General features: G+C 40.6%; 2 protein-coding genes across 4 annotated transcripts in view; one reads left to right on the plus strand and one right to left on the minus strand.

Annotated features, from left to right (window-relative positions):
- LOC107703636 (tenascin-X-like) overlaps positions 1-10310 on the plus strand; it is a 46536-nt gene extending 36226 nt beyond the window's left edge. The window contains exons 8-17 of the mRNA XM_016506342.1: positions 5138-5281; positions 6354-6473; positions 6686-6841; positions 7154-7290; positions 7486-7618; positions 8353-8504; positions 8869-8965; positions 9246-9407; positions 9490-9653; positions 9797-10310. Of these exons, the coding sequence (XP_016361828.1) occupies positions 5138-5281; positions 6354-6473; positions 6686-6841; positions 7154-7290; positions 7486-7618; positions 8353-8504; positions 8869-8965; positions 9246-9407; positions 9490-9653; positions 9797-9883 (1352 nt within the window). The 3' untranslated portion in view covers positions 9884-10310. The remainder of the gene's footprint in view (positions 1-5137; positions 5282-6353; positions 6474-6685; positions 6842-7153; positions 7291-7485; positions 7619-8352; positions 8505-8868; positions 8966-9245; positions 9408-9489; positions 9654-9796) is intronic.
- A 5834-nt stretch (positions 10311-16144) lies between these two features.
- On the minus strand, positions 16145-26837 carry LOC107703637 (U3 small nucleolar RNA-associated protein 18 homolog). Of its 3 annotated transcripts, none has more exons than XM_016506346.1 (13): positions 26492-26837; positions 25504-25625; positions 25076-25171; positions 24929-24996; positions 24725-24825; positions 24300-24425; positions 22221-22395; positions 22001-22101; positions 20819-20909; positions 19227-19350; positions 17726-17900; positions 16754-16896; positions 16145-16263 (listed from the first exon to the last, which is right to left on the minus strand). In XM_016506346.1, exons 1-13 carry the CDS (start codon positions 26696-26698, stop codon positions 16239-16241), a joined length of 1554 nt encoding a protein of 517 aa, XP_016361832.1. In that variant the 5' UTR covers positions 26699-26837; the 3' UTR covers positions 16145-16238. The 3 variants fall into 3 exon arrangements, with proteins under 3 accessions (XP_016361832.1, XP_016361831.1, XP_016361830.1); XM_016506345.1 differs by having other exon boundaries at positions 24725-24822; positions 25504-25628; XM_016506344.1 differs by having other exon boundaries at positions 25504-25628.
- Positions 26838-26993: the final 156 nt, after the last annotated feature.

The following is a 26993-nucleotide window of genomic DNA, read 5'->3' on the forward strand; positions in this document are numbered from 1 at the left end:
TTTTTTAAAGGCGATGTGCCAGAGAAGTGGACTAATAAGTAATGTGGGTGCAGATGCGAGTTACATTCACATTCCTGAAATAAACACCAATAATACCCTACTTCTCTGGCACTATGTCTACACAGACATACTGTAAGCCCTGTCTAGGGCTCTAGACACAATATGGTTTATGTCAAGTCATTCGTTAGTCTGGTTGTTTGATGAGAAATATAGTGGGTATAGAATAGAATCACCCCCCTTTAAAATAATCACATTTTGTTTGTAATGCACATTTGGAGTTTACACCAGGAAAACAAAGACTGACACTGAACAAGGCAAACGCAGAGGTATATATACAAGGGCTAACAAGGGGGTGAAACCAATGAATCATCATGACAATGAACAAGGTAGAACAGGAAACAGGAACTAAACACAGGAAGTGAAGACAGACACACTGGGGGCAGAGAAACACTTCAACATAAAATCCTTGAATACAAGACAGAGGAACTCAGACTGGGATCATGACATATGCCCCGCCCCCTCAAAGAAGTGGCTTCCAGACACTCCAAAACAACAAAAGTTCAAGTCCAGGAGGGAGGCGGAGCAGAGGTGGGTCAGGGGGAGGGATGGTGGAAGAGGGCCTGGAGACAGAGGTAGACCAGGGAGCCAGGGTGGAGCTGGCAGAGCAGAGCAGGCGGAACACAAGACCACCAGGGCAGAGTAGAAGGGACAAAAGATCCCCACTGTGGAGCAGATGACCACCAGGGTGGAGCTGATGGAGCTGAGGACCACTTCACTGGAGCTAATGGTGCAGGGGACCACCGAGAAGGCTCAGGCTGAACCGGATCCCACCACAGTGGATCTGAAGGCCACCAAGGTGGAGCAGACAGAACTGCAATAGAGAGCACAGAGAAGTTAGAAACGGTCCTTGTAGCAGAAACTGGGCATTCAGAGAGTTTAGGGATGACTTTCGTGGTCGTGTCAGGTCAGTCTAAGAGTTCAGAAACAACCTCCATGGCTGTGATAGGACTGACAACGGGTTCAGAGATGGCCTCCTTGGACATGACAGGCTAAGCAGAGAGTTCAGGGACATCCTCCTTGGCTGTGACAGGACAGACAGGGAGCACAAGGGCGACTTCTGTGGTTGAGACAGGACAGGCAGGGAGGTCATGGGCTAGGGCCAACACAGGACTGAGCTTTTGGGCTGGAGCAGCCTCTGGAGCAGACTCATGGACTGGAGCGGTCATGGACTGGAGTGGGCTCTGGAGCGGACTCATGGGCTGGAGCGGGCTCCGGAGCGGACTTATGGGCTGGAGCGGGCTCCGGAGCGGACTCATGGACTGGAGCGGTCATGGACTGGAGTGGGCTCTGGAGCGGACTCATGGGCTGGAGCGGGCTCCGGAGCGGACTTATGGGCTGGAGCGGGCTCCGGAGCGGACTCATGGACTGGAGCGGTCATGGACTGGAGTGGGCTCTGGAGCGGACTCATGGATTGGAGCGGACATGGACTGGAGTGGGCTCATGGACTAGAGTGGGCTCCGGAGTGGACTCATGGACTGGAGTGGTCATGGACTGGAGTGGGCTCATGGACTAGAGAGGGCTCTGGAGCGGACTCATGGACTGGAGCGGTCATGGACTGGAGTGGGCTCTGGAGCAGACTCATGGACTGGAGCATGGATTGGAGTGGGCTCATGGACTGGAGCGGGCTCTGGAGAGGACTCGGACTCATGGACTGTAGCGGTCTCCGGAGTGGACTCATGGACTGGAGCGGGCTCTGGAGAGGACTCATGGACTGGAGCAAAATCATGGACTGTAGCGGGCTCCGGAGCGGACTCATGGACTGGAGCGGGCTCTGGAGCGGACTCATGGACTGGAGCGGAGACGGACGCTGCCGCCTCAGAAGTGTGTATAGGCCAGACACACAAAATGGCGACCACCATTACTGTGTAAGAAATTATATTCTGCCTCGACCCAACTTCCACTCCAAATTGTGTATTAAACTATGCTCCTTTCTCTACAAAGAGCTTAATTATCATATAGATAGTTCTTTCCCACTGAGAGAATGGACACAATGCAAGTGACAAAACTCCATTTGGGTTTATCTGTGAGTGTGATGCTTTGAAAAAAACAAGCATTGTGTAGAGCACCCCAGAATAACTATGAATCGTGTGAAATTAATTTAACTAATCTTCACAATCATTTTACTAGGGTAATAGTGTCAGACAAGAGAACATGTATTACAACAACTCTAAATCACTTCTCCATTTTTATTGATAATAACCAGACATTCTGTCCAGTTAATGATACTTCATTTTGTATGACCCCTGAATCAACCTGGTCTATAGGAAATTATCATTTTCCATATGTAAACACCACCCAACAGGCAATGTCAGTAAAACCAGAGGAACAATTGGGCTTTGTGGAAGAAATTCCTGAATTTGATTTTGAGTTACCAAAACTGGATGATATGCTGATGTCATTAATGCAAAGGAAAGATAACCACATTGTTAAAGCTCAACAGGGTCTTGATGAGAAGGATAAGGCTTTAACTAAACAAATGCATGATGGAGATTTAGTCATTGCATACTCTGGTTTGATTTGGGATGTAACTTTTAAAACTGCCGTTTGTGTTTGTATCTTTCTAATTATGTGCCAATGCATGATGTTATGTTGTATGTGTTCTATGGTGAAACGTCAAATTGCAGATAGTTCAATGATCAATATTGAGCGCTCCCGTTGGTTGTGATGGTTCTTGATTACCTCTTCCAAACCCTAGAAACATTTTCCAAATTTAAACAAACCCTGTGATAATTTTGCTCAAATGAAACGGAGTTGTAACCAGTGTGCATGAGGTGTATACCCAAAGACGGGTAAGATTCTCCTTTGGCCAGAGGTGGGCGACCTAAGGCAGGGCTACACCTCCACTGGGCACCTGCCCTGGAAGGGAGGTGTAATCTGTGTAAGGGAGTGGATGTGATGCTTCTTTTGGGCCAAGAGCATCAAAGAGGGGACTGTAAGAAATTATAGTCTGCCTCGACCCAGCTTCCACTCCAAATTGTGTATTAAACTATGCTCCTTTCTCTACAAAGAGCTTAATTATCATATAGATAGTTCTTTCCGATCTTAATCATATGTAAATAGTACCTCCGGAGCGATAATTTGTCACTTATAGCGTGGGAGATGCAGCAGGTCGTCAAGAACCATCTGCTGACCAAAAGGGTACATGAAATAACTGCTATGGATTCTGTTTAATCTTATCACCTTAACATTTGGTTGTTCCCACTTGAGTCTACCGAAGATGTGGGAACGGAAGGCTATCACTTTCATTGTCATCCGCAATTTACATTTAAAACGAAACTTAATTTACATGTTGAGCGGGAAGATGAACGTAATACTGTATAAAATGATTGAGCTTAGGATGTTCGGGGTTCAGTCTGACTCCGTTGAACCCAAGGTACTACATGTACTTTGTCACTACTATTCTGTAATAAAAGTTATTCTTCATCAAGATCTTCGACGTCTTCACTTTTTCTTACAACTGGAAGGGCAGCGAAGGGTGGCAGAACCTCTGAGATCGCCGGGCTTGGATGCCAACGACCACCCAAGGACCTTGATGACAGACAATGGCCCTCAACTAGTCTCTGTGGAGTTTGCCAGTTACATCCAAAGCAAAGGGATCACACACATGCAAACAGCTTACTATCATCCAGTCAAATGGGGGCATAGAGAGATTTAATCGGTCGCTAAAGAGAGGTCACTTGGCTCAAGGCTGCTCTTTCAATGAGGCCTTGTTGTATCTCATTGTATTTCTTCAGATACAATGCGAAGAAAAAGGCCCGAATTCCCAGAATCTTCCTGCTGGACTGGGTGCGGGTTCAGCGGCCACACAAGAAAAACAAGCTCCACACTTTATGGTCACAGCCACAGCAGCCACAAAAGCCATTAGATCCAGTTACATTCCACCTATTTAATGGTTCCCGTTGGCTTAGGAAAGAACTGTGCCCTTCTGGTGTGGGTCACACCCAGGACACTTATGCTCCCCTGCTTTCTGTTGAGTTCTTCGTGCCCTCTGCCCCCAGCACAGCATCCGGTGACAATCCGGCCACCATCTGCAGCAGGGAAGACTTACCAGACTTCGGCCTGCACGCTTTCAGGATTACTTAACATCTTTTCACACTTATCTTAAAGTACTGTGTTCATTACATTAATGAGACAGAATGAATGGCGGTTACTTTAAGGGTTTGGAATGGAAAATGACGTTGACACTTGAATGTTTTCATGCAGTTCAATGATGTGAAAGAAGTTGATGAGAACAATAAAAAGTAAAGTAAGCTCAAGTATGTCATCTTTACAGACAGAACAGTTAATGCATTAAAAGCTGTACACCTTTCACATTCCAGGTCTGATTTGTCCCAAAAAGTTAGCAAATTTTTTTTTCAATTAAAACTATGTTGTACCTGATCAGCAACTTCTCAATAATGAGTGAATGTGCAAAAATGTTAAAAGTTTTGAATGTTACTGTGTTTTACTGTTATTACTACATTTACCTACTTTTTATTAATTGAGAAATTCTTTGAAATTTCAAATTTTACAAGAACTACAGCAAAACCGCTGTAATGCTGTGATTTAGTTTAATTGATTTCCTTTAAACTTATAAATCATGCTGCTCAAAAACATTCTGAATTTATGAAAATTGTTCTGACAAAACAACATAAATATTACTCTGGAATGTTTTCAAACAAAATATATTTATTTTACGTGCATAAACTTTCACATCCAGATGAAAAAAAAAAGATCAACAGCCTGAATCTGCAATGCTTCATCAATGGTATCAGCAGAGTACAATTTTGAACTCTTTTTCTTTGTTCAAATTTAGACTTTTTGGTCTTTGAGCTTTTTCTCTGCACCCATTTGTGGGCACTAGACAAAAATTATTTATGTCAGTTACATCTTTTGTCTTGTCTTCCTAAAAGTGTGTGTCCCACAGTCCTATTATTGCATGATTTGGGGCTGAATAAATTATAAATTTAATTAAAAAAAAAAAAAGAAGAAGAAGAAGGTCAAGCACCATCTTTTACTGACCCTGCTGATTGAAAGTGTCAAATATGCGTCTTCTGTTTCTTGTATTGTATATGTGGTTCTTGTTCGTGTAATGCAGGTGAGCCGATCTCTGTAAGCGTGGACTCAGAATCTGTCCATCTGGCCCTCTCGCCGATGTCTCCTGGCTCCACCTATGAGGTCCGTGTGATGTCTGTACTTGGACAAGACGAAAGTGACTCCATCCAGGATACTGCAACCACTTGTAAGTTACCCATCATTCTAGAAAGAGTAATATAGGGAACCAGTGGTTAAAGATCAAGGCTGATAACTAAAGGATGTGCAGGGCTGATAGATTCATGAACTGTCACTGTTGTGTCTCGATGAGGTATTTAACCTCAGGATACTCCTGGAGGACTGAACTTGTCACAGGACTTGTTGTGCTTACTACTACTTTATGAATTTTAGCTTTGATTTTTTTTTTTTTTTTCAGCTTGATTTTCATTATAAGTAAAATCAAAGTAGTTGAATAAAGTTCAATTTTGATTTTACTTAAAGGGCTCATGAAATGGAGAATCAGAAAGTTCTTTATATTTACACATATGAGAGGTTGCTCTACAATAAAAATATACTGCAAGTTTCATAACTCAAAACTAAATCCACAGTTTCAAATATTAATTGTTCTTTTCTACCCTTCTGAAATGCCTGGATTTGAAATCGGAATAATTGTGACATCATAATTTCCCCTTTTTTTCAGTTTTTCACAAAATCTTGTATTGATCCGGCAGTCCCAAGCATTTTATCCTTTATATATTTATTTTTAATCATACTGTGTGTTTGTAATAAACATCAGACCAGCGTTTCGCACTATTAAAACACTAAGCATATCATTGTTTGAGTGTTGCTTATAAAATCAGTACATATCCACGCACACGCAGCGTCGTTTGCAATACTACAAGTAATAATTGTAGTTTTAAAACTATATACTGAAAACTAAGCAAGCAAAAGCAATTCCTCGCTAAAACAGAGTTGCAATCGTTATGGTTGCGATGTTTCAGTTTTTTACAGGAAGTGAAAATGAGAAAAAAACAATATAAAATTCTGAACCTGCATTTTAGGACCCCTTTAACATTAAAGTTACAGGATATTAAAGTTGTTGTATCTGTATTGCAGTTAGTTTATTTGAATGGCGTGGCATAACAACACTGGAAACATAGGCCTGCTGTACCTGTTTGCCAGTGTCAGACAAACAATGGCAGAGAGTTCAAAAATAATGCTTGCTATTCCATTTAAGGCAGTAACTCCACAGTAATTTTGATCGATCGTGTATCTCTCAGTGCCCGACCCACCGACAGACCTGAGGGCCATAAACATCACAGAGAGTAAAGCGCTGTTGCTGTGGAGACCCGCCTTGGCAACCGTCGACCACTATGTCATTGTGTATAGTTCTGAGGCAGGTGAGCTAAGTCTGCAACTGTTGCTACGTAATAGAGTTTAAATGTCCCATCTTAAATACTCTTGAGTATTGTTGTTGGACATGCAATGTAAGATGGGACATTTACTCACTGATACTACAATGTGCTTTATACCTTTACATCAGAAAAGTAAGAACTGACACACTATTCAACATTCCTGAAAATTGACACTCCTGTGTTTTTCCTCTGATAAGCACCTGGGTCTGGAATCAGCATCAGAGTGTCTGGCAACGCTGCAGAAGAGCAGCTGCAGACGCTGCAATCCTCCACACAGTACAGAGTGAGTGTTCACAGTCAGCTGGGAGACCTGAGCAGCTCCAGAGCCACCACAGCCTTCACAACATCCAGCGGTTAGCATCACTGTCTCCTGTTCACTTAGCAATCATTAGGTCAGCTGCCTTGAATACGAGCCAGAGGTTTTTTTCTTTTATTTTCTCAAGACTAACGTCACTTTTTACTCAATGGCTGTTAATTGTCTAGTGATTTTTAGCAGATGCATGAAGTCAGTTCTCAATTTCCCGTAGGTATAATAACTATGAACATGAAAATATCGAATTTTTTTATTAAAAAAGGTCACAAACTTCTTTTATGAAATGTTGGTTAAAAAAGCATGCTTGTGCTATTTTTTGTTTAAGGCAGAAGTTTTCCTAACTATGTTTCAGGTAAAAAAGCAGATGGTCCTCATGATCTCAGAGCCAGTCAGGTTACGCCTCGTACCGCGGTGCTGTCTTGGAAACCACCTGTATCAGCCGTCAACAGTTACAAGCTCAGCTATTACACGGATGGCCAGGACAGTAAGGTCAGACTTTCACATCAGCTGAACAAAGCTGAGCATCTGTCTACAGTATATCAGCAGTACAGTGTGAGTTATGACAGCAATGCCAGTTTGTCCCCATAAAACAGCCTCTTTTACCCACTGCTCTCATTACATTGAGCAGTAACTGTGTGAACCGACGGTCTGTAATAGTTATAAACAGTTGTTTCTTCTTCACAGGAAGTGATTCTTGGCCCCGCGGTCAAGGAGTTCAAGTTAACCAGACTGTACCCATCTTCAACATACACAGCGCACCTGCAGGCCGAGCGGGACGGTCTGTACATGAGCACCGTCTCTACAGACTTCACCACGGGTACTGATGACGCTCTGATGCCTCTGCAAACATCCAACAGCAGTTCATCACTTTTCCCTAGTGCATTTGTCAGATTAATCTCAAAAAGCCTGTCAAAAACATGTCAAGGACACATTTCAGCATAAAATCATCTGTCATCTGCTAAATGACTAAATGTGAAAAACCCAATGAGAACTAGATTTAGCAAATAAAACAAGGCCTATTTTAGAACCATTATGTTTTGCTTGGACATTATATTAATTCACATTTAAACACATTTCCCAAATTCTCAGTGCAGGACACATTTTAACAATAATATATTCAGATTTTTTATAGTAGCATCTGCTGTCAGTTTAGCATATTAACTAAGTGTGCTTAAATATTTGTGGAAAAATTAGATCTATGTGATTAGTCATAATAAACAAACAAACCAAAGATCAATGGCAAAAGTGTCTGAATTGATCTGAATAGACTATACTCATACATCATGACAGTGGCCTATCTGTAGCACTGCTTTTTGATTTATGCTGATTTAAATTTATGATCATGTTGTTGAGAATTTACTGTGAATTATTATTGGGCATAGTGAGAAAAAATGCACTGATCAGATGCACTGAATTCTTTTTTTTTTTTTTTTTTTGTGAAAAAAATCTAATTAATTTTTTAATTTTAATTTTTTTACTTTACCTTGAGGTGAAGTGTGAGCTGGACACATTTTCATGAGGTTCACCCTGTCGTTCTGCTCTCTCTCTCAGGGAACCTCCGGTTCTCCTTTCCCTCTGACTGTTCGCAGGAGAAGCAGAACGGAGCGCTGGAGTCTGGCATCGTGGAGGTGTTTCCACAGGGCCGCGAGGGAAAGCCGCTGATGCTTTACTGTGACATGGAGACTGATGGAGGAGGCTGGACGGTATGAATCAATGAGTCATATCACATCTTTACTAGTCCTTCATTCACCAGGCCAGGAGGAGATGAATTTGTGTTTGACTACTTATTATAGAAAGATTTCTATTTCCACACACACAGATACTAATGTCAAAAATAACCACATTTGATTTGAAGCATCACTCGTGTGTAGCAAAAATGACTGTGGTGTGGGATGAGTTGGTTGATAGCAGTTTGTTCAGATCTCTAAACATCAGTAGGAGCAACAGTAATAATGATGTTTGCTTAAACATTAGTAACATCTAATAATATTTCACAATATTCCATAAAGAGATGTTAGTTAAGCATTCCCTGTTGAAGTGGCATCATCTCTCTGTGTGTGTGTCCAGGTTTTTCAGCGAAGAAAGGATGGGAAGACAAACTTCTTCAGGAGCTGGCGTGAATACAGCAATGGATTTGGAGCGCTGGATGGGGAATTCTGGCTCGGTGAGAAACGCAGTTTTCACACTGTTAGTTTCCTCTGTTAAGTCCCTATGTCATCGTGCAGGACCACACTTCTGCTGATGCAAAGGGAGTGTGTCATTTCTCTGAAACAGCACAAACACAGGAAAAGCAGTGGACACTGACTGTATTATTACAATCCAGTCATCTCCCACTGTTTTACAGTGAAGACATTTGTGTAACAGTTACACAGTCAAGTGTGAAACAGTCGAGAAGATTTGTGGTGCCCTCTAGAGGATGACATGATGTCTTCTCCCTGCTTTAGGAAATGAGCAGCTTCATAACTTCACTAAGATGAGTCCAATGAGCCTGAGAGTAGACCTCAGAGCAGGAGACGAGTCGGTTTACGCACACTATTCCTCGTTCTCTGTCGACAGTGTGAAAAAACACTACACCGTCAGAGTGTCTGGATATTCTGGCACAGCCGGTGAGTCCATCATGAACAGCTTCTACACGTGCATGTAGGCAGGATGAGGCTGTACACCTGTAAAACTCATTTTCTTGTACAGGTGACTCACTGACGTACCATAACGGACGGCCGTTCTCCACGCGGGACAGAGACCCTCAGCCATTCATCACGCGCTGTGCCATGTCCTATAGAGGCGGCTGGTGGTATAAGAACTGCCATGAGGCCAATCTTAACGGCCTCTATAACACAGACACCAACCACCAGGTAAAGCAGCTGACTTCACACAATACATAAAGCCATATATATATATATATATATATACACACACACACATGTAGATATATATCTTCAAGTATCAAGTCCATTGGTCGGCACCAGTTGTAAGGTCTGTGTTTGGTTTCTCTCAGGGAGTGATCTGGACCAAGTGGAAAGGCAAGGATTTCTCCATTCCCTTCACTGAGATGAAATTCCGCCCAGCCTCATTCAGGCCCTGAACATGAGGAGAAACGCATTATTGCAGGAGAGCTGGGACGCCCTCCCGTTATGGACATAAACCTAAACACACCATCATTGAAAAGCAAGTATCATTACTGCACGTATAACCACACAATCAATCTACATAATTACATCTACACACATACTCCAATTGTAATATATCAAGGCCAAAAAGGCTGTTCATCTGTAGTCTATATGTAGGATTGTACAGTGTTTGGATTCTCTGTGCTCTGTGCATTGGGATGCCCCACAGCAGCTGGAGGAAATATTATGCACTGCCTTCTTCTCTATGATGAAGCTGTGGACTAGGTGTCACGCATATATCAGCTTGAACTACCAAGAGTCTGATGTTTGTATTCATATTGTTTTGTATGTACCATATTTCAGTGTCTTACAGAAAGATTTCATAAAATAAAAAAGCTGTAAGTTGGTATATGTTAGTTTTTTTTTACATTCTATGGTTCTATAAAAAATATATATATTTGATATTAAAAAACATGTTAACGATCATTTTGGGTAAGTTTTTTTTTCTCGCATACCAAACTATCTAGCTTTGTAGGCAATAAAAGAAAATAGTGTTGCAAAAGTGTTTAGAAACACAATCAGTGTAATGTTGTACTCCATTGTTACATATTAATGGGGCAGATACAGACAAGTGCCATTTGCACACTTTACTTGAAAAATGGACAGCACACATGACTCCATCACATTACTTAAATAATACCACCTATATACAGAAACCCAGAGGTACCAAATACAATGCACACGTTCATCAATAACACCACATTTTCCCTATACACCACATTACCTCCACCCTTATATTAAATATCTTAAACACCGCATTACATCAGTATTAAAACAAATCATCTATAAGCGTCCTTCAGTCATTTTCAGTCTTTAAAATGCTGTGGTAATTTAATGGTCTGTTTTGAGCGCCTCAAGTCCACTGGACATGAAGCACGGCTCTCAAGTACCACAGGCTCACGTGATGTGTCTATTTGTATATCAGCTGGCATCAGATCTCGATCACTAGTCTTAGCAAGTGGAATGGTCCGTTTTTCTGTGACTTTCTTGGTCACCTGGAGCATCTGAAGAGGAGTATTGTGATTTTAATTGCTCACTATGCTGTCTGAACACAGGGTCTGATGCTTGGTCCTTTACCTCATTTGATACCAGCCCTGTCTGTTGCATTACCACAACTGGCAACCACTTTGGATCTCTTCTTTCTGTCCTACACAGGGACACTGGTTCATCCACTTTGAATGATCCCCCTGTTGCTCAGTGATCATGCCGGTCTTTTTGCAAATACTGCTTCCTGTGAACAGTCTCTTGAATGTTAGGTTTAAGGAAGTCCAGTCTGGTATAAATATGCTTATTCAAGAATAAATCAGCTGGTGACTGGCCTGTGGTGCTGAAATTCCTGTGATGTAAATGTGGTTGCTTGAGCTGTCACGATTTGTTCAGGTAATCTACAGTATATGCAGAAAACAATGTCTTCAACCTGGTAATGGTTGCTTGAGTAGTAATTTGCGACATACAAAAGACTTCTTGCTATTTTGAATGGGCATCCACCAGTATCATAAACATATTATTAAGAAATGGCCCTGAAAAATCTATACACAACCTGTTCAAACACTCTCATCCAAGTCAATCTTTGGCCACCACACATGTTTGCAAGCTAAGGCTTTCATTTTAACAATACCAAGATGACCAACTTTATTTATATATATATATATATATACACACACACACACACACACACACACACAATACAGATTGTGTCAAAGCAGCTTTACAGTGTCAAACAGTAAATAGTTTGTAAATAATGCAAGAGGACAATAACATACAGTAAATCTTTCAGCTAAAGTCAGTTCATTGATGATTCAGTGATGTCAGCATCCAGTTCAGCTGCATTTGGATCATCTCGCCTTTGTCCCTGATTTTTCCACCAAGTGTAACACCAGTAGTGTCATTTTACAGCTCAAATCAGTTCAGTGTTGAATCAGTTTAGCTTAATAACTGTAAAGTTCATCAATTGTGCATACACACTACATGTTTCTAGCATTTGTAAAACCACATCTTTCCATCTCAAAAATATATCTAAATTACGACCTATGCTCTCAATGTCAAATGCAGAAATGTTAATTCATGTCGCTAATATTAGTCTGTTTCTCTCTTATTCCGAGGTCACCGTAGCCACCAGATCCAGTCTGTATCCAGACCAGATGGTGGATCAGCACCTAGTCCTCTCTAGCCCTGAATGTCAGCAGAGACCATGTCAACTAGACGAGCCCTAGAGACAGCTCGACGAAGAGCTCATCACCTCGACGGCCATCGGCACAAGACCACGGGAACCAGATGAGTCCTCTGCTCAATCTGACTTGTGTTGCAGCCCGGAATTAAACCACATCATGCTGGTTTCGTCTGGCCAAAGGAGAACTGGTCCCCAAGGTTTTTTCTCCATTCTGTCACCGATGGAGTTTTGGTTCCTTGCCACTGTTGCCTTTGGCTTGCTTAGTTGGGGACACAATTTCTGGCAATATTGTTGACTTGACTGCACAAACACTATTTGAAGAGAACTGAACTGAGCTGGATGATGACATCATTGAATCAACAATGAACTGACTTTAACTGATAAACTTGCATTATCAGCACACATTTTCCTTTTTAACACTGTAAAGCTGCTTTGACATAATATGTATTGTATAAAGCACTGTATCAAGTAAATAAAGGTGACTTGACTTGAGAGAGTGCATACAAATTACTGACCCGTTTGGCTGAAGCCAAGGCCAGGAGCAACACTAGAAGAGCAGATCCAGAATGGGAGCTCTCCATGGAGCTAGAGGCCTTGTCTCAACAACCTTCTGAGCCACTGGAAAATATATCCTTCAAGCTTATGTCTTTGCATTATTGACACACTATTTTCCTAATTAATATTGTACAGTTGCTTTGACACAATCTGTATTGTTAAAAGCGCTATAACGGCTGGATGGGTTTTTCTCTGTCTAGCAAAAAAACAGCATTACTTGTGATGTGGACAAAGTCCTCAGGCCGGACTCAAGCACAAAGACATGATGCTGAGACAGAATGAAGCTCTCATTGACTCTGAACTTACGGTATTTGAGTGTACTCTAACATGCTATTCATTTAGAGTTTTATTTGAGCTTTTTGGCCTTTACAGTTGGACTGCAGTATTTTTGCAGTATCCAAGTGCTGAATATATACAAACATTCAGTACTATTCAATATTCAGCACAATACTATTCTTGCAGTACATACAGTAGGCCTATACAATATATCCACCTTACTCAGTAACAATTACTTTACTTTTTTACAGAATTGCTAAATTGTTTACTCAATACAATATATTTTTTTTCTGTAATGTTCTGGATGCTGTGTTCTCCATTCTTCTCTGTAGTGTCTAATGAATGCTCTGTAGTGTTTTCTTTATTGACTCGTGTGCGTGTGTGTATGGTATGTGTGTGTGATCTGAGAGCACTGTTTGATTTTGAGTGAAAGTGAAATGGTTTTGCAGTGATTGTTTGATTTTGATGAAGAGTCAGAGGTTTCATGAATTTAGTTTGAGTATTTGGATTTGTGTTTAAGGTTTTGAGAAAATGAGTGATGGTTTCAAGAAATGTGTTTTAGCAATTCAGAAAAACTGTAAAATATAAAACACCTCAGCCTGGTGAGCAGAAGAAACCTCTTTCAGAAACATTACCCCACACTTTTGAATGGTAGGTTGCCATTTAAAGGTGAAGTGTGTAATTTAATATGATGAAATACTAATAAGAAAAAAATGTTTAACTGCATTAATGATTGTCTTGAAATCCATAATTCATCATTTGCAGTAGACTGGATTGATTAAACCTGAGATAAGCTTTGAAGCCTTTATCACCTCCTGCCAATAGTTCTGTTAACCATTACGATAGAGTGAACAGATCAACAAAAGCCAACTATATGTATAATGCTTATATATTCATGGTTATACCTTATTACAGAACACACTCGGAAATGTGAGGGAATAACTAGGCCATTATTATAATGTAAGGCAATTATTACTAAATGACTCATGAGATTGTGCAGTTCATTTTAATGTGTATTTTAAGTAATTAGTCAGGCAGATTAATGTTATTTCCAGAATCTAAGTACAGACTTGCATTTCAGCAATTTTGTCCATTTACTTTCCTTAAATTGAATTACTGTATGTATATAAGCAACATAATGGTAATTGGCCACTCTGATTTCTTAACATTTGTATTAAATCCAGCCATTGAAAAATGATCGGTCAGATGAACCGGTCAATGACCAATATATTCATATTTACAATATTCTGATCATTTCTGGCCGCCATTTCTGTAACCCTACTATATTGCTTGTTAACGTTGATCTATTCAGGTGAAATAAAATACACAACTGGTCATTTTTGGAGAAACAATCAAGCTCTGCTAACACTCTAGAATCTACTCCAACACTGCCTTTGGTCAAACCGTCCCCAACACACACACACACACACACACACACACACACACACAGCTATGCTCTGTAGTGTTTTCTTTATTGACTCGTGTGCGTGTGTGTATGGTATGTGTGTGTGATCTGAGAGCACTGTTTGATTTTGAGTGAAAGTGAAATGGTTTTGCAGTGATTGTTTGATTTTGATGAAGAGTCAGAGGTTTCATGAATTTAGTTTGAGTATTTGGATTTGTGTTTAAGGTTTTGAGAAAATGAGTGATGGCTTCAAGAAATGTGTTTTAGCAATTCAGAAAAACTAATATAAAATGGGACTGAATTAGTTTACGTACTTGCAAAGTTTGGAGTTTGAAAGTTACTGATAGTTAGTAGAATGACTAAACTGGACTCAAAATAAAGTGTTGCTCGTTGCAGAATTAGTCACACTGCAGAAGACATTTCAAATATGCATAAATATGCATTTGTATCTGACAATCCTCCACAAACAATACACCACACTTTATAAACTTACAATTAACTTAGACTCACCATGGAAAACACGAGAACACATTCACGATGTAGCAGCTCTCTAGTATCAGGGACAGTCCACCAAAAATGAAAATTCTATCATTATTTTATCAAATCTGCTCCTGCTCCTGGAGGCTCCATTCCTGCAGAGTTTATTCCAGCTGCCTGGAGGTTTGCAGTGATCCTGAAGACCTCGAGCAGCTGCTTCAGGTGTGCTAGATGTGGACTTAAACACTACAGGAAACTGACCCCCACATTTGCCCTATGAAAACAGATGAATATTTTATAATAAAACTGGGGGTAAACTTTATTAGAAGTGAAGGGCATGTCCCGTCTCGTATTCTACACGCATGGATCCCAACACTTTACCATCAGCTTTTCTGTTCAGGTCACTTCTATCATCCCCTACAAATTGGGACACCCTCCCCAGGGTTTTTATCTTATATGCCACAGTCTGGCCCAGGGCATTATTAAGCCCACACCTGTGGTCACAGAGCAGCCATTACCTGTATCTGTCAAACATCACTTTGATTTCAAGCCTGTTATAATAAACGTCATATGGTTCAAATGTAAACTTCCATCAAGTTATTGTATAATATGATGTGATTGTATTACATATAATCCAACATTCACCTGTGTATGCACGCATTCATGCACACGGAATAAATTTGCTAGTACGAGGAGGAGAGCCAAATTTTGGCTACTGAGTTGTATCAACAACCTCTAATGAAAGGATATCTATCAGGATATATATCAAATTATAGAAAATGTGTATGGATTCAGTAAGTTTAGTCTTGGCAAGACGTTTATGTGGCTGTTTGATTTGCAGTTTTTCACGTCACACACTCAGTTTTACAGAGGAATGTATAATGTGCTGCTATCCTCTGGCTCACCTGTTATCAGCAAAACACTATGTCTGCTGAATCTGTTTTCTATTATTTGGTAGAATGCATTTTTCATTTTGAAGTCATTATCCATGCCTTTCCTAACAAGGTATTCTGTTTCAGACGCATCTCTACTTCCAAGCATTTATTCTTATCCTTCAACATTTTAGTGAGCTCTTCTCGTCACTGCCACTGTTGGCAGCTGCAGCATTTATAAGGCCGTTCTTGGTAAAGCTGCTCTGGAAGAATATGTATGTAAAGTTTTATTCAATTAAACTGAACAAAAATCAAACGATCACTTTAAGAGCTCTACTGCAGGTCCTCTTCTAAAGACAAGGACAAGTGTCAACTGTATTAAGATGACCAAACTGTAACAAATGCATAATGGTTCTCGGAGTTATGTGGCAAAGGTTTATTGAACAGAAATCAGATGAACCGACAGAGGTCTGAGCCCATCGGCCGTTTGCGGTGTGGAATGCAGTGCTTCGTCTCTAGAAGTCAGTATAATGCAGAAGCCTAGAGACAAACAACAATACACGTGCTTAGAAAACATCTGGATAACACTAGCATAGCAAAACCGTCAGTGTAAAAGAGGTAGAACGATTCACTTGTTTTCTAGCTCTATTCGTTTAGTCATTCCTTCATTCCACTGAAGCGTGTCAGGTGTCTAGCGGAGCAGAGGCTAATGAACGGACACGCCGTTAGATTTCTTCCTAAACACCGCTGGTTCTGCACCTGTATCTTCATGTAGGTTATGATTTTCCTCTCCAGTTATATTTAGTGCTTTGGACAATCTAAAGTAGTTTGTCTTTTTCTTTCCTAAAATGTATGAATCCAAAATTTACATTTAAAGAAACATATAGATGCATTTTAAAATCTTCTGAATCTGGAAAAACTGTCTAAATGCTGAACCTGTGATTCATAAATTAATTGCACATGAAGCAAAAACAAAAGAAAACTAAGGTAACTGACATGACACCAACATATGGGTGTGATTGTCCCTCACCTGAAGAGCAGCGCATGGCCTTTATTATTGGCCACAGTGTAGAATCCACTCTGTGGGGAGAAATCCAGACACCGGGTTCGAAATATGGTTTTCTTTTGGAATTGTGGAAAATTGGAGAACACTGTGAAACTCGGAAGATGGACCTTAAAAGGAAAAAATAAAATAAAATTAAGTTATCTAAATTATTTTGCAACTAAAAATCCCAACAAATGACCAACTACCCCATTATTGTGTATAATGTAGCAATAACTAAAAACAAGAACGGTATTTGAAATCCAATTTTTGCAGAACACAGAAATATGTACTCTTTCAGTCATCGACAATTCTTTACTATACAGACGTTACGAGGTTTGTCGATGTATACATATATACACACACTGCTGAGCAATTTATTAGGAGCACCAGTACAGATACTTGTGCAATGATCTAATCGGCCAATCATGCGTCAGCAGTGCAATACTTGATTATGCAGATACGGGTCTGCAGCTTCAGCTCGTGTGATCTCAGTAATGTCAAGTGTTGTATGATAATTTGCACAAACAGCATGAATCCATGGACTCAAACTGCCTCATGTCAAGCGTCCAGACTGCTGCTGCTGGTGTAATGGAGAGAGCGATGCCTTCTTTAGGTCTGTTAAAACCCATCAAGAGTCACTGGAACGCCACAGTACTGTTTCTGAACATGTGCATCCCTTAACGGCCACAACAGGTATATTTCTAATAAAGAGCTGTTTATGCTGATGAGAAACACTTTCATAAGCCAGTTTTTCCAGGCATGTTTTCCCTTCAATTTACAAAATGTGTTAATTATCCACACATTTTCTAAAGAAAAACTGCATATAATAGCATATAAATTAAGCATTATGAAATAACTATTCAATACAATCCAATTTACGTCTATTATATTATGATATTTTACATATACACAGCTGAATGAGAGTTACTGCTATGTGAGACAGGAGTTGTGACACACCAGCCGGTTGGCTTCATCATCCGCTCTGGATCCGATGGCCAGGATCTCGGAGGTGCTGTTGAAGCACAGAGAGGTGGCTGCTGTCACCAGGTTCATGACGGCCTTCAGAGGTCTGGGCTCCAGCGTGTGCAGACAGTCCTTCTGTGAGTAGATGTTCACCACGCCACTCTGAGACCTGCCAACCGAGCATACAGCACTTCTGCATGACACATGCTCATAACCTACATGCTGTTAATCCTTCATGTTAATACTTGCAGACAAGCATTTTTAAACAACAGTTATTTTGTTCTTAATTTTTGAAAAAGTAAAATGATTTAAAAAACAAACACTCCATCTGCTGTTTGAAAACACCAATGTATAAAAACAACCAGAAACGCTGTGTATTTGAAATCATATTCACGTGCTGCTTTCATAAAGTCCATGCAGCATTTGAGCCACACACAGAGAGATTGACCAAACAAAGCATCAACAGAGGCAGATATTTCATCTTCATTGTCCTGCTTGTTCTGAATCAGATCCAAAGTCTCTAGGGACTCACTACTTGAGCTACTTTCACTGGACACTTCTTTACTCTTGCTCAGGCAATTATTAACATTCTTACTTCTTCAGTGATTACTAGGAAGTATTTGCACTTTCACCAGAGTAGGCTACAGTTTTCGGTTATTCCACTAAGGGATGCACCGATGTATCGGCTGATAAAAGCAGTTAATATTGTTTAAAAACAGCCGATGTTCAGGGCTGATTATTTCCTGTCAATCAAAAGCATGTCAGACAGACTTGCGTGAAGAAAATGTTTCTTGTGTTGAATTTAGTGCTGTCCAGGTTAAGACAATAACGAATTAACAGCGGTTCTGTTTGACCCTAAGAAGCACCCGCAGTTCAAGCCAGGGTTGCCAGGTCTGCTGTTTTCCCTTCAAACAACATTATTTATAATGCGCCTCCAATCCAATTATCACAAAGAGCTTGTGCTTCCTTACTTCTGATAAGTCTCGACTTTCAAATCCTGTGCATTTGATCACAAAACTCACCTAATAAATTATCACCCACTATTCACACGGCGTGACAGACGGCTTCAGTTCAAGCGGCAGCGCAAGTCTCTTCCAGTTTAATACAAGTTACAGCACAAAATAAGCCTGAATGAGCATCAGAACGTGTTGAAAGATAACTTACTGAAATGAATCAGGTCTCATATAATCGCTCAATCCGCGCTTTAACCAAAAGAAAGATGTCAAATGAAGCAGCTTGTGAACAGTATGTCACTTAATGTTGCATTACCTCAGGAAAGAGATCTGGTGCTGACAGTTCATTCGTTAGCTATAAAACAACACTACAGGGAGCTTCATTACTGTTACTTATATTGATAATATTAATAATCACTGGATACAGGCGGAGGTGTCAGTAAAAGCTTGGCTCTGGCTGATGTTTAATGCATGATAGGACACTGCTATCAGCTTCAGTAAGAGAGAATCACTGAGACGAAGAGTGTGCTGATGTTACTCACCCACAGGCCAGATACAGGCCGTCCCGGGACAGCGCAAGAGACGTTCCTCTGATACAGCCGTCATCCGCAAACTTCTTCAGACATTTACTGCTCTGCACATCCCAGATGAACACCTCACCTTCCTCTGCAACACACACACAGCTCTTTGACTGAATAAAGCATGGCGCGACGTGAGCCGTCTTCAGAGACTCAGACTGCTCCTGCTGTTTCTGGGGCCTTGCGAATGTATTCATACCCTTTCATTTTTTTCACATTTTGTTTTGTTGCTGCCTTACGTTAAACTGCTTTAAATTAGTTTTTTTCCACAACAATCTACACTCCATACACCATAATGGTCACGTAAAAAAACATTTATATGTTGTTAAAATAAAAATTGTATTTTAATATAAAAAACTAAAATGATTCCATTGTATCTGGGACAGTTGAAATTTAGCTCAGGAGCATTCATTTTGCTTGTAGATATTACTACACTTCAAGTGAAGTTAACCTGTGGCAAATTCAATTGAATGGGTATGATTTGGAAAGGCACACACGTCTTAATAATAGGTCTAACAGCTAATAATGCATATCAGAGCAAAAACCAAGCCCTGAGGTCAAAATAATTGCCTGTAGAGCTCAGAAACAGGTTTGGACAACTCTGTGAATGTCCTTGAGTGGCCCAGCCAGAGCCTTGGATTGAACCCAATCAAATATTTCTGGAGAAACCTGAAAATGTGCATCTGCCCCCATCCAACCTGACAGAGCTTGAGAGGTGAAGAGATGAGGAGAAGAATGGCAGATAATTGCCAAATGCTAATGAGCAAAGCTTGTCGCATCAAACAAAAAAAGACTTGAGGCTGTTAAGGTGCTTCAGCTAAATATTTAGTTGAATACTTATGCAACGTACTTATTTCAGTTTTTTATTTTTAATACATTTACGAAGTTGTGACAATTCTGTTTTTGCTTTGCCATTATGGTGTATGGAGTGTAGATTGATGTGGGGAAAAAAGTAATTTAAAGAAGTTTATCATAAGGCAGCAACATAAAATGTTGTGTAACAAAAGCGTATGAATACTTTCGCAAGGCACTGTATACGTATACTTCTACCATTTCAAACTGTAAACTGAGTTAGTATTAGTTATTGCAGTCATAATAAAATTGGCAGAGGTCAATCCAAGATTTATTTCCAGCAAAAACAGTTATTCTTGTGTCGTATATCATTATCATGAAATGACTCCCATCATCGTCAGATATGAGAAATCGGGTCTTCTCAAATTCATGTCTGACCCAATGCTTTCTGAATGAATCGTTTATTAGATGCACGCCAGGCTTTTACTGTAGGAACATCAACTTTACATTTACATTGTAATTAGCTGCTTTACATGTAAGTCAGATGAAAGCCCTTCAGACTGACGAGACGATGACAGGGTCAGGGTTTATTTCATGATAATGACTAGCTGAAGCAGCCTAGCAATAACACTTGCAATAACAATATGATAATATTATCATCAATGTCATGCAGCTTTTGGAACAGCAACTGTAACTTCTGGATGAGCTATTGTGTAACGTGACGTGAGAAGCCGGCGTGAGGGACGGTGTTTGGTTTGACTTACGGGAGTTGGCAAAGATCTTGCTGCTGTCTGAGGTGAAAGCTGCAGCGCACACACTGCCATTCATCTTCATGCTCCGGATCACTTCTCGGGTCTAGAAAAGACATTTCATTACAGGCACGGACACAGTCTGATGACAGTCACTCGCTGATCACCCATACTGCACTGACTGGGATTCAGGGTCGCCCCTCTCACAATCACAGACAAATAAAACCACGGCTTGATTTTTACCTCATTTCAAGCACAACGGATATACTCAAGAAAATAACATTAGCCTTACGCTGTGCTAGAAACACATACTGAAGGCTTCAGAGCTTGTTAAGAACAGGATGAAAGGCCAGCATTAACCGGTTTCAGTCTGTGGAGGAGCCATGTGTCTGCATTTCCTCCTGATGGATCATAATGTTTGGAAAGTTTGAGTTTTCTTTCTGTACTACGTGTCTGTAGCGCATTAAGTGACAGGGAGCACAATTTTTCCCTGTAGTGAATCCAGATTTTTTTAAATGAGAAATTCCAGTACCTACATGCAATAAATGTAATAGTGGCCCAATCTAATATAAAAATCCCTGAAGTGTTTAACTGAGAGGGCCAAAAACTGATTGGATTAAAAAAAACTGCCATTTATTTCTAAATTATGACTGTTTTTGAGGTAAATATCCTACTAAACGTGTAAGTGCACCTTAGAAAAAAATTAACTTGTACTGATCCAAACACGGATCTTCTCAGAGTTTCAGAGCGGTGTTCAGCAGAGCAGAGACGGTCACACACGGCCATGAGATTCACATCTTTCACTGCGTACTGCAGCCATATACAACACAAGCTAGAAAACCACACTCCCTCGCTGCAGGAGAACAGACGAGGGTTGATCTCAAATATCTCACAACGATCGTTTAGCTTCTGTTCACCATATTTGATGAGCTCTACAGAAATAAAGGACTACATTAAACCTGTTCATCATAAAAAGCAATTATTATGGACATCACTGATGAGAGCATATTAAAAACTTTGTAATTTGTTTTGAAGACAAACAAACGTCTTGAGGGTGATTGACCCTTTGGTTGAACTAACCCTTTACCAGCAGATGAGTAAGATCTAACAGTGAAAACAGCACATACATGGCTGCAGCTCAAAGCAGGGACTATTCTGAATATCACGAGCAGATGTGATGTTATCGCTGTACTGCACCTTCGTGGTCATGAGGTGGAGGTATCCTGAAGAACCAGAGAGGAGAAGATACTTTCCATCTGGAGAAACCTGAAAGTCCGACACCCTCTGCTCATTCAGACCTGGCAAAAACAGTGTAAGTGAGCTTTATCACTTCTGTCAACACACTGTATAATTGATAATTCAACAGAAAGAAAATGCCAAATGCAGATGCACGCGAGTGAGCTGCTCCAGATCTCACCTCGGACACTCAATACAGGGATAACTTTGCCTTCCATCATGTCATAGATGTAGAAGAGTTTGTTCCTCATTCCAGTCGCCACTATATGCTCCCCATCGGCGCTGAACGAAGCCTTATTCACGGGATAATTCTCCAGATGGATGGTCTGGATCTTTGGGTTGCTCTTGCCATCAACCTGTTGAGAAGAATGAATAAGGGTTATTTATGTAGTGAAGGTTGTTTGATTAGTTTTGACATTCATTTGCAGTGTGTTTGTCTCCTCCATCTGTAATTGACTCACAGGGCCTCAGCGATTCATACAGATTAAATATTCAGATTGTCTTTATCAGCATTTCAATCCATCTTGCAGATGTGCTGGGAACTAAGGATCACTTAAATTGGGAACTAAACGTCTTTTCCAACTTCAGAACTATATTCAGTCACAAAGAATTGTTTATTACACAGAATCTGTGCCAATATCAAGGACCATAAATAACTATGTCAGCATCACTTGGCCATTGAGTGTAGTTCGGGCTCCTCCTCAAAGCATCTTATACATGCTGTCATATGTTTTGCACACATCCAGTCTGTTTTTCTTCATTAGTAACATGCAATTATATAAGAGTTGTTTAACTTTACCTTTAGCTCCTTGCATTCTTATGTAGACAACAGGTTAAGTAAAAATATGAATATGAGGTGCCACAGGGCTCAATTCTTGCCCCAGTTTTATTTCCTATATTTATGCTACCAATGGGTGCTATCTTTCAGATTATTCACTTGTTTGTTCCATCTCGTTTAGATTACTGTAATTCACTATGCTATGGTATAAGTCAGTCCTCTATAATGCGTTTACAGATGGTCCAAAATGCTGCTGCAAGGTTGCTGACAGGCAGATGGAGGTTCGATCACATCTTGCCCGTTCTTATTTCACTAAACTGGTTACCAGTCAAATTTAGAATTATTTTTTAAATTTTAACCTTTGTTTTTAAATCTGTGCATAATCAAGCCCCATCATATCTCTCTGAGGCAATCTCTACTTATAAACCAAATAGGTCCCTAAGATCCAGTAATCTTGGTCTCCTCTCTGTTCCTAGATCGAGGGCCCATTGCAGAGGTGATCGCTGGTCCTAGTCTATGGAACAAATTACCAGCTATTAGAGCTGCGCCCTCTTTGCCAGTATTTAAATACCTGCTTAAAAAACATCTTGTTAATAGCTTTTATCTAGCCATGTCAATTGTATTGTTATATTGTGTTTTGATGTTTTGTGGTTTCTTATTTGTTTTATTTTAGCTGTATTGTACAGCACTTTGGATCAACCGGTAGTTGTGTGAAAGTGCTTTATAAAGAAAGAAAGAAAGAAAGAACAGAATGTTGTCATCTGTCTCACGAAGTTTAGAATTACTTTGATCAAAATGAATCAGTCAAACTAAGTTATATATGTTTTTATGTTCCTGTAATGTGTAGTGTTTAGCTTATATAATATATATATAAATATACACACACACACACATACACACACTCATTAGAATATCAGATTGCCTGTGATTTCAATAGAACAGCCCCTTATTTATATTTATATACATTTAGTAGTTTCATAATTGTTGGGCCTCCTATCATTTTGGCATTGATTTGGCAATTCAGTATATAATGTAGTAATGCGAATCCGCTCTACTCCTTATTTTTTATTCATTATAGTATACTTCCTATACCCAAGCATGCTCGTGCATAATTGATATTGTAAAATACCTAAAAAGCTTTTTAACTGTTGTGAGATTAGATTTTTTAATCACAATCCTAAATAGTATTTTCTTGATATTCTTCAAGGATGTTAACGATATAGGCCTATGTTAAACAGCTATTTACGTGATATTTCCATCTGCTGTTGAAAGTTACCTCCTCTAATTTAATAAATAGCTCAAAATACCAACTCTTCTAGCCCACACCATCTCAAATAAAACAAGCTCATCATACAAGCAGCTGTTAACAGTATACATGTGCGCCATTCTGATGAACACGCATGTTAACAGGTCTTTAAGCTGGGATAGGAAAGAAACGACACAGAGCGATTACAGACACAGCCTCGACTGCGAGCGCTTCACCTGAAAGAGTGATACGGAGTGATCCAGCCCTGCGGTCATCACGATCTGAGCAGATGGGTGAAACTGCACGGAGCTCAGCTGATCACCGCCGGGACACTCACTGTTTGCATTCAAGCACTTCTTTATCTGCCAAACAAAGACCAAGAGCTGCTTACACAACAACTCAACACTTTAATCACACCTAATCGCTTTGCCCATTACCTATATAAAGACAGAAAAGACCATTAATAATGACAATAATAATAGTAATGATTATTATTATTATTATTTTACAGAGCAACAGTAAACTGCTGGCAAACCTCCAAGCTGCTGTTTTGTTGACGACAAATGGCATTTTTATAAACTGTTGCTATCACAATGACAGCATGTCTTTTCATGGCTGAACTGGTAACAGGTCAAGCAGCAGACGTGGACTGAAACACTACCTTGATGACTCCCTTCGGCAGGCTGTCAGACGAGCCGATGAAGTTACCAGTCCTGCGCAACAGTTCTTCACTTTCATCCTCATCTTCAGTCTCAGGCTCTGCTGTGCAGAAAGGAATAAGCATTTATGATGATCAGTCTGCTGAACACTCACCAGCTTCAGTTAACAAAGACATCCCTCAATAAATCAGTTATCCAGTAATCACCTTTCTTCTGACTCCTCTTTGCGGTCACTTGTGCCCAGCTGGGTGTGCCACCCATGGCTTTCTGAAACCTGTCGAACAAATCAGATGCATTTTCCTTCCGACTGTTGTTTTCCGTTAAACGAAACGCTTTATTTCGCTATAACTTACTGCTCCTTTAAGCGCTGCTGCAGCCTCGGTTTTGTCATTTTATTCTCAGCTTCACTCTTTTTAAAGTCTCTGCGAAACCGATGTGTCATGTCAACCCTTGAAAAAAATGAAAAATTAGAGAAATTAATCACCTGAAAATGAAACACAAGCATACTGACAGGAAGGCTGTGAGAACGTCTAAAAGCAGTTAGCCTGCAAATCTAATCAACTAATGCTTCAGTTCAGGGCTCTTCAACCCGCTGTCCTGCAGAGTTCAGCTCTAACCCTAATCACACACACCTGAAGCAGCTACTCAAGCTCTTATGAGGCACACTAGACACTTGCAGGCATGTGTTGATTTGGAGCTGAACTCCAGGAGCGAGTTTGGACACCCCTGCTTTAGTTTCCAGTGAGCTCCACAGCAGCATGAGAGCAGGAGTATGCCTCACTCTTCGTCCAGCTCATCGTCCTCATCCTCCCACACTGCGCTCCTGACGGCGGGCCGCTCGGAGCCGCTGTCCTCGGAGCCAACGCTGTGTGTGTCGTCATCCTCCAGTAGCACGCTGCTGTCCTGCTGAAACACACACACATTCACATCACACTCAGCCGAATGTGTGAAGAGAAAGCCTTCTTACGGTGCTGTCACCGCTCTCAATCATTCTTTTAGGTGTTATCATAGCTTTAGGTAATACTTTAGGGCCCAATTCATACATTTAAAAGGTTAGAAAAACTACCATTACACAGGTTAAAACAAGCATGTCCCTGCAAATCACTTTCAGAAGTCAAAGATCGCCTCGTGATGCGAAGGTCAATGTCTTGTCATTGATCAGAAGGTGCTCCAAAATTTTTAACTGTGCTCCTAAAAATAAATGTAACTAGTTATTTATTAGCATCAATATTACTAGCATATTGGCTGTTTATTAGTACTTATAAAGCACATATTAATGCCTTATTCAGCATGCGCATATTTTAGATCCCTTAAAGGGTTAGTTCACCCAAAAATGTAAATTCTGTCATTAATTACTCACCCTCATGTCGCTTCAAACCCGTAAGACCTCCGTTTGTTTGGGCGTTGATCGTGTAGTACCCTTGCTGTCTATGCAGGGTCAGACAGCTCTCAGATTCCATCCAAAATATCTTCATTTGTGTTCTGAAGATGAACGGAGGTCTTACGGGTTTGAAACGACACGAGGGTGAGTAATTAATGACAGAATTTTCATTTTTGGGTGAACTATCCCTTTAACTTAACCCGACCCGCTACCTAAACTTAACCACCTTACCAACTATTAATAAGCCGCACATTAGGAGTTTATTGAGGCATAAGTCGTAGTTAGCAGTTAGTCCCCCAACTAAAGTGTGAGCAGCTTTTGTTCTGTGAAGCTTTAAAAGCGCTAGCATGCTAGTAACGGTGTTTTGGAGCTGCTGAAGTCTCCGCACCTGCGCCAGACGCTCGCTCAGCCGCTCCTCCGCGCCGAACACCAGCTCCTCCAGCAGCCTGACGGACGCGTCCTCCCCGCCGAGCGTCGCGCACAGCGCCGAGTGCTTCTTCTGTTTCAGACGCTCCTCCGCCGCGCCCGCATCCTCGCTCTGCGGCCTTTTCGCGGTCTTTCTTTGTTTTCCAGCGGAAGATTCAGACGAATCCATTATGAACACAGGTCAAATAAATAGCGCTACTTTCCCTGTTAGTGCTGCAGATTTGGCTCTAAGTTACAACATGAGTTCACCGTAAACTCTCCGCGTGACATGTGAGCGGAACTGCTTCGTCTTCTTCTTCTTCTTCTTCTGTGATGGCGGCTGCAAAACCAGCTCAATCTGTATTTCCGCCCCCTACCGAGGCGGAGTGTGAAGCAATGACGGGGGAAAGTTTCCTTTAAATTAGTCAATACAGCTTTGTGTGCCTTTGTTATTATACCTTGAATTATTTATTCTTAATAGTGAG

This window comes from Sinocyclocheilus anshuiensis, unplaced genomic scaffold, assembly GCF_001515605.1.
Source record: "Sinocyclocheilus anshuiensis isolate Anshui unplaced genomic scaffold, SAMN03320099.WGS_v1.1 scaffold1212, whole genome shotgun sequence".
Classification (NCBI taxonomy): Eukaryota; Metazoa; Chordata; class Actinopteri; order Cypriniformes; family Cyprinidae; genus Sinocyclocheilus; species Sinocyclocheilus anshuiensis.

Excerpts from the sequence above, each read along its gene's own strand:
- LOC107703637 (XM_016506344.1), bottom strand. The coding sequence starts at position 26,698 with ATGGATTCGTCTGAATCTTCCGCTGGAAAACAAAGAAAGACCGCGAAA. Across the intron at positions 25,629-26,491 it reads TGAGCGAGCGTCTGGCGCAG|CAGGACAGCAGCGTGCTACT; the intron begins GTGCGGAGACTT and ends TGTGTGTTTCAG. Across the intron at positions 17,901-19,226 it reads GGCCTGTATCTGGCCTGTGG|GTCTCAGAGTGGCGTGGTGA; the intron begins GTGAGTAACATC and ends CTCGGTTGGCAG.